Source organism: Hyaena hyaena, unplaced genomic scaffold (genome assembly GCF_003009895.1).
Source record: "Hyaena hyaena isolate Hyena2069 unplaced genomic scaffold, ASM300989v1 scaffold_989, whole genome shotgun sequence".
NCBI lineage: Eukaryota > Metazoa > Chordata > Mammalia > Carnivora > Hyaenidae > Hyaena > Hyaena hyaena.
This window is the reverse complement of record NW_024081623.1, coordinates 224,599-230,598: the sequence shown is the minus strand read 5'-3', so window position 1 is coordinate 230,598 and position 6,000 is coordinate 224,599. Positions and strand designations below refer to the sequence as shown.

The following is a 6,000-nucleotide window of genomic DNA, read 5'->3' as shown; positions in this document are numbered from 1 at the left end:
GGGAGGGACACGGGGGGGGGTGTGCGGGACAGTGGCGGGGGTGGGGTGCATGGGGCAGGGGAGGGTGTGGGGGTACACTGGGCGGGGGAGAAGGTGGGGGTACATGGGGTGAGGGGTGGGGGGTAGGGGGGAGACACGGGGCGGGGGTGGGGGGGATGCAGGAGAATATAGGATGGAGAGACCGAGGTGCAGTGGAGGCAGATGGACTGTGGTCATGGGGACAAGTGGCCACTGAGCTTCAAGAGGTCCAGCCTGAGTAGGTGGGCTGCTGAGGGCCAGGCCCGCTGGGGTCAGTGATTGGGCCAGCCAGGTTCATAGCCACTGCCCCCATTCCAGAGGGCGTCCTTACGCTCCGGGCACGGCCCCCCTCCGAGGCCGAGTTTATCGACTGTTTTCAGAAAATCAAGCTGGCTATCAACCTGCTTGTGAGTATTGTAATCCTCTCCCGCTGTCTGTGGGACACTGAGGAGCCTGGGGTCCTTCCCCCCCTTATCCCCATCATCATCCCCCCACCCCGTCTGTCTGCACCCCCCACTCCAGGCCAAGCTGCAGAAGCACATCCAGAACCCCAGCGCGGCAGAACTGGTGCACTTCCTCTTCGGACCGCTGGACCTGGTGCCTGGGGCCAGGGGAGCGGGGCCCCGGGGTGGTTTGCCCCTGACTGAAGGTGGGGGGAAGCAGGTGCCCACCTCAGGCAGGCAGCTGAGGCCACGCATCCACGCTGTGAGCGTGGCTGGCCTGCGGGGCCTCTAGCGAGCGAGCTAGGGCTGCGGTCCCGTGGGCGGGGCCTCCTCTGAACCCCACTCTGCCCCAGATCGTCAGCACCTGTGGGGGCCCGGACATCGCGTGCTCCGTCTCCAGCCCCATGCTTTCCCGTGACGCCGTGGGCTTCCTGCGAGGCCACCTAGTCCCCAAGGAGACGACGCTGTGGGAGTCACTGGGGGAGACATGGACACGCCCCCGGTGCGGCTGCAGGCAGGGAGGGGTGGGGGGTGATGCAGGGCAGGGGGTGCAAACTTGGCAGACTGGGTGGTCTCCTGGGTGGGGCGGGCTCCTATGGGTGGGCTTGGCTCACCCCCAGGACCTCCCACCCCCAGCTCTGAGTGGCCACGGGAGCCGCAGGTACCCCTCTACCTGCCCAAGTTCCACAGCGGCTGGGAGCCACCCCTGGACGTGCTGCAGGAGGCGCCCTGGGAAGTGGAGGGGCTGGCGTCGGCCCCGGATGAAGAGGTCAGAGCTCCCCCCGCTGGCCCGCTGCCGCGCTCACCCCCTCAGCCCACCTCTGTCCACCGCCCTCACCGCCCCTCCCTACCTGGCCCTCACCCCACACCAAGCGCAGGTGGCCCTTCTTCCCCACAGCCGACTCCAGTGAGCCGACTATCCTTTCGAAACTCCCCAAAACACAGCGTCACGTCAGAGCCCGCGCCCCCGGGGGACAGCCTCCCATCAGTCAGCGCCCCGCATGCTCACAGGTAAGTTCCCCTTCAGACGAGAGTGAGCCGCTCAGCCGTAGAAACATGGAGATTCTGATGGGAGTATGTCGCCACCGGGCGGCGGCGGCTGCCTTGTTCGTGCGGTTCAAAACAGTGTTTTTCCAAACAAGAACCAGGTTTTCCTTCTAACTTTATGACATAGAGCTGAAGAGAAAATGTCCCAAACTACCCATAAATTTGTCACCCTGATATGTTACCTCTTTCTGTGTCTTCTCACGTATGTTCTAGAATCATGGTGAGGAGTTTACTGAGCTGCTGAAGTTAAGTGGGGTCACCAATCCCTGTCACCTACTGGGGCTGATTTAGGCTTAGCCTCAGAGCCAGAGAGGAGACTGAAGGTCTGAGCAGGACAGCCATCCTCCCCGCCCCCACATACGCACTTCAACAGACGCAGGGCCTGGGGGACTCCCCTTCCTTCCTCCCCGCTCTGTCCCCACTCCTGGCCTAGGGTCTGCCTGGAAGACTTGTCACCCTGGCAGATCCCAGGATTGGTTTCAGAAGGGGAGGGGCCGAAAGCTGTGCCCCTCCCTTCGCCCCACATCAGCGGCCTGGGTCCGTGGTGCCTGCGCAGGGCCGCGCTGGAAGAAGCGTTTCCATCCCTTGGCCTCCAGCCCCCGCCCCTGTGCGGTGCCCCGCGGCCTGCCGCTGCATGAGGAGGCTGCCCAGACTGACCGGGGGACGGCCCGGCCCGGCGGCAGCCACAGGCCCGCTCCTCGCTGCGGCCAGAACAGCCTCGGTCAGGGCGGCCCCTCTCCCCGCACCCCTGCAGCTCCTGGGCAGCCCTCTGCTGCGGGGGCTTGTGGACCGACTGCCTCCCTCAGTGGTCACCTGCCTCCAGGCGTGGCGGTGACCCTGTCATTTCTCAGGTACACGTCTGGCTCTGGACCCCTGAGACAGGCCCACAGGCTCCCCGCGTCCCACCCCTCTGCGCAGCCCCCACCTCCGTGCGGGGCCCCGGGCGCTCTGGGGCTGTCACAGTTTCTGTTCCCGGCTGATAAGCCTCAGCCTCTCTCTGCTGCGACCTCAGAGAGCTGAGAGGAGGCAGCACGCACCTGGGCCGTGCTTCCCGGGCCCAGCCCTGGGCCTCAGCCCTCCTGTTCCGCACAGGGGCTACGAACCTGCACCCGCTATGGCCAAGTACGTCAGGGTCCTCTATGACTTCACGGCCCGTAATGCCAACGAGCTGTCGGTGCTCAAGGACGAGGTCCTGGAGGTGAGCAGGAGCCTGGGCTGGAGGGGGCTGCCTGGGGGGGGGGGGGCAGCAGGCAGGAGCCAGGCTGCCTGATGCTGGCTCACGGCACGTCTGTCCAAACCCTTTTCCCGGGACCCTGGCCCCTAGGCTCCAGTCTGAGTCCACAGCCTGCCCACCCCCCCCCACAGCCCACCTGAAAGGCTTCCCGATCTTGGGGCTCTCAGAGGGGGCTCCGGGGCCCTGTGCTGGGCTAGGGTGGGCTCACGCTGGAGGATGGGCCTTCCCTGTGCCCATCTGGGGGACCCTTCAACTCAGCCAGGCGCGTCATTCATACCCACCCCTGGAACCCCTTGAGGCGCCATCATTCGGTGCCAGTCCTGAATCCAGGCCACCCAGTGGGGGACAGAAAGTGGAGCGGGCTGGGGGGGTGATCTACATGCACGAGGTGAGTGGCACCCTGCAGGATGCTGCTGAAGCGGGTGGGGACAGTTAAAGGAGGGAGGGCAGCTGGCTGGGATGGAAGGCCGGCCTGGGGGTGGGGGAGCTCGGTGGGGGGGGTTGCGGCATCCGCATCGGGGGAGGCTGAGCTTCAGAGGAGACGTGCCTAGAACTCTCTCTGACCTGCCTGTAAAGAGGGGCTCACACACCCTGCGCTGGTGCCCATGACAAGAGGAGGGGGTGCTCGCAGGTGCTGGAAGATGGCCACCAGTGGTGGAAGCTTCGGAACCGCAGTGGCCAGTCTGGCTACGTGCCCTGCAACATCCTGGCTGAGATTCGTCTGGAGGAGGCGCCCCCGGGGCAGGTGAGCGGGGGGCACTCGGCTGCTGTGAGGGAGCAGGCGCAGCCACATCTCAGGAAAGACACCCTGCACCCCCCACCTCCCCCCCCACCCCATCCCCCACACACCCCATCCCCCACCACCTCCCAACACACCCCCACCTCCCCCTGCTCTGAGCCCTGGAGTCCCCCCTGCTGACCAGGCCCTGGAAGCGGGGGAGGCTGAAGCGGATGGCGCCCCCATCCCCTCACCTCTTTCCCCACCCCTGCAGGCCAGTCTGAAATACTGGGGTCCTGCCAGCCCCACCCACAAGCTGCCCCCAAGCTTCGCGGGGAATAAAGAAGGTGAGAGGCGCTCTGCCAGGGGCTGGGGGCCACTAGATGGATGCACTCCGAGGCCCGGGGTCCCCTGGGGGGGCAGTGGGAGGAGGGTCCTCCACCAGCGTGGGGAGCCCTGGGTCAGCTAGGGGTCGGGCCTGAGTGCAGGGCACCGCCCGCAGAGCTGATCCACCACATGGACGAGGTCAACGATGAGCTCATCAAGAAGATCAGCAACATCAAAGCGCAGCCGCAGCGGCACTTCCGCGTGGAGCGCAGCCAGCCCGTGGGCCTGCCGCTCACCTACGAGTCCGACCCTGACCAGGTCCGCGCGTGGCTGGAAGCCAAGGCCTTCAGCCCACGGTGAGTGGGGCGGGGTGGTGGGGGCTGCGCAGGGGTGCGGGAGGCCCACCCGACCGGCCCAAACTTACGCCCACTCCCCCACCCCCAGGGTCGTGGAGAGCCTGGGTATTCTGACGGGGGCCCAGCTCTTCTCGCTCAACAAGGGGGAGCTGAAGAAGGTGTGTGGAGAGGAGGGGTTCCGCGTGTACAGCCAGCTCACCGTGCAGAAAGCGGTCCTGGAGGTGAGCTGGCCGTCCCGCAGCGCTCTGCGCCTCGCTGCCCACCGCCCCCCCAAGCCTGGGCTCCCACGTGGCCTGCAAAGGGGGCAGGACCCTGGCCTGTGGGTGCCTGGGCTGAGGCTGTCCCCCCTCCCCCCCAGAAGCAGCAAGGTGGCTCGGAGCTGGAGGAACTCATGAGCAAGTTTCATTCCAAGAACCAGAGGAGAGGGGAGGAGGACAGCTAGAGCCGGCTGGCCGGGCCCGGCGCCCGCGGCGGGGCCCAGCCCAGTGCATGGAGTAGTATTTTTGTACGTGTGTGTATATTTTATACCGTGGACACGGGTGGTGGGGGGTGCTGGCTGGCACCTCACGGCACATGGCCTGTCCTCGGGCTCGCCAGTGCCTCGGCTGGCATCTGCCTGCCCCAAGGCCCTCTTCCGCCAAACTAGCCACCTGGAGATGCCAGCCCCTCAGGCACTGTCCCCGAAGCCAGAGCCCCTTCGCCCTACCCCCTTCCCTGCTTTCGGACCCCTCTCCTTGAGGCCACAGAGCCCTCAGGAGGCGGCCAGGGACTTAGCCTTTGCCCCCCCGCCCCATTCACACGAGGGCTCCTCCTGATGCTTATGACCCCAGCCCCAACCACATGCCCTTGGCTGCTACTTCTCATGTGCCTGAGGATGGGCTGTGGGCCAGAAGGGCAGCAGACCTCAGCTACCCCGGGCGCTGAGTGGGGCCCCGCCCCCAGGTATGGCCCACAGCCCCCACCCAGGGCACTGTGCCCCAAAGGTGGCCGGGGGGTGGCTCCAGGCTCCCCTGGAGGAGGCCACATGCTGAACTCCCTCCACCCTTGCAAGGAGAAAGGAGCGAGGAGGGACTGGATATACTGTCACCCAAGCACGGCCTCAGACACCCCCACCCCGATGCCACTCCCACCCCCAAGGCAGAGCCCAAGAAAGGAACTTTCTCTGACCAGGTCTCAGGCCAGGCTCGTGTGCTGTGTGGGTGGTGGGTGAGCCTTGGAGCCCTCAACTCTGCAGAGATGACAGATGACCGAGGTTCAAAGACCATGTCATTAAACCAATTAAGTACACTAGCAGCCACGTGTCTGTCTCCTGTGGGTGGGGAAGGGGTCACTGTGAGCCTGGAGCCCACCTGCGATTGCACCCTTTGTAGGAGCCACCGGGCAGAGGCCAGGTGGTGACCTTTCCAAGGGAGACCACTTATCCCTGACTCCACGGGGTGCGCCCAGGAGCCCCTCGCCTGCACGTGTGTCCGAGCAGGCCCAGAGAATGTTCCTGGGAGGTGAGGGCCTGAGGGGAGCCCTGCCCACGCTGCTTGCCGTGCCCCCCACTCAGGCCAGAGGTCCAGAAGGCCCCAGCTTCGCCCCAAGCTGGGTGAGGGATACACCTTAGAGGAGGGCTTGATGGATGGATATGGGACTGGGTTGGCTGTCAGCTATGAAGGCTTCAGTGCAGGAGTGGAGGGGTCCCTGAGTACACAGTGGGCTGTGCCCTACACCTCAGGACACCTGACTACTCCCCAGGGCCCACCTGAGCTCACGTGGGCCCCACCCTCGGAGGAAGCCTCTGGCACCCTCTGCTGGCATCTCTGTGTGCTGTGGTGCTTGGCAAACGGGGCACCCTAGTACCTGCCCAGAAGG

The 6,000-nt window shown here is 65.7% G+C and overlaps 1 protein-coding gene across 3 annotated transcripts in view; it reads left to right on the top strand.

Annotated features, from left to right (window-relative positions):
• Window positions 1-5,436, top strand: part of EPS8L2 (EPS8 like 2) — a 17,313-nt gene extending 11,877 nt beyond the window's left edge. For 2 of the 3 annotated variants that reach the window (XM_039221567.1, XM_039221568.1), the window contains 11 exons: window positions 337-425; window positions 541-615; window positions 815-963; window positions 1,098-1,230; window positions 1,360-1,472; window positions 2,601-2,706; window positions 3,374-3,487; window positions 3,735-3,807; window positions 3,963-4,143; window positions 4,232-4,364; window positions 4,502-5,436. In XM_039221567.1, the coding sequence (XP_039077498.1) occupies window positions 337-425; window positions 541-615; window positions 815-963; window positions 1,098-1,230; window positions 1,360-1,472; window positions 2,601-2,706; window positions 3,374-3,487; window positions 3,735-3,807; window positions 3,963-4,143; window positions 4,232-4,364; window positions 4,502-4,585 (1,250 nt within the window). In that variant the 3' untranslated portion in view covers window positions 4,586-5,436. The remainder of the gene's footprint in view (window positions 1-336; window positions 426-540; window positions 616-814; window positions 964-1,097; window positions 1,231-1,359; window positions 1,473-2,600; window positions 2,707-3,373; window positions 3,488-3,734; window positions 3,808-3,962; window positions 4,144-4,231; window positions 4,365-4,501) is intronic. The other variant, XR_005526293.1, reaches the window with a different exon arrangement.
• The last annotated feature ends 564 nt before the right edge of the window (window positions 5,437-6,000 follow it).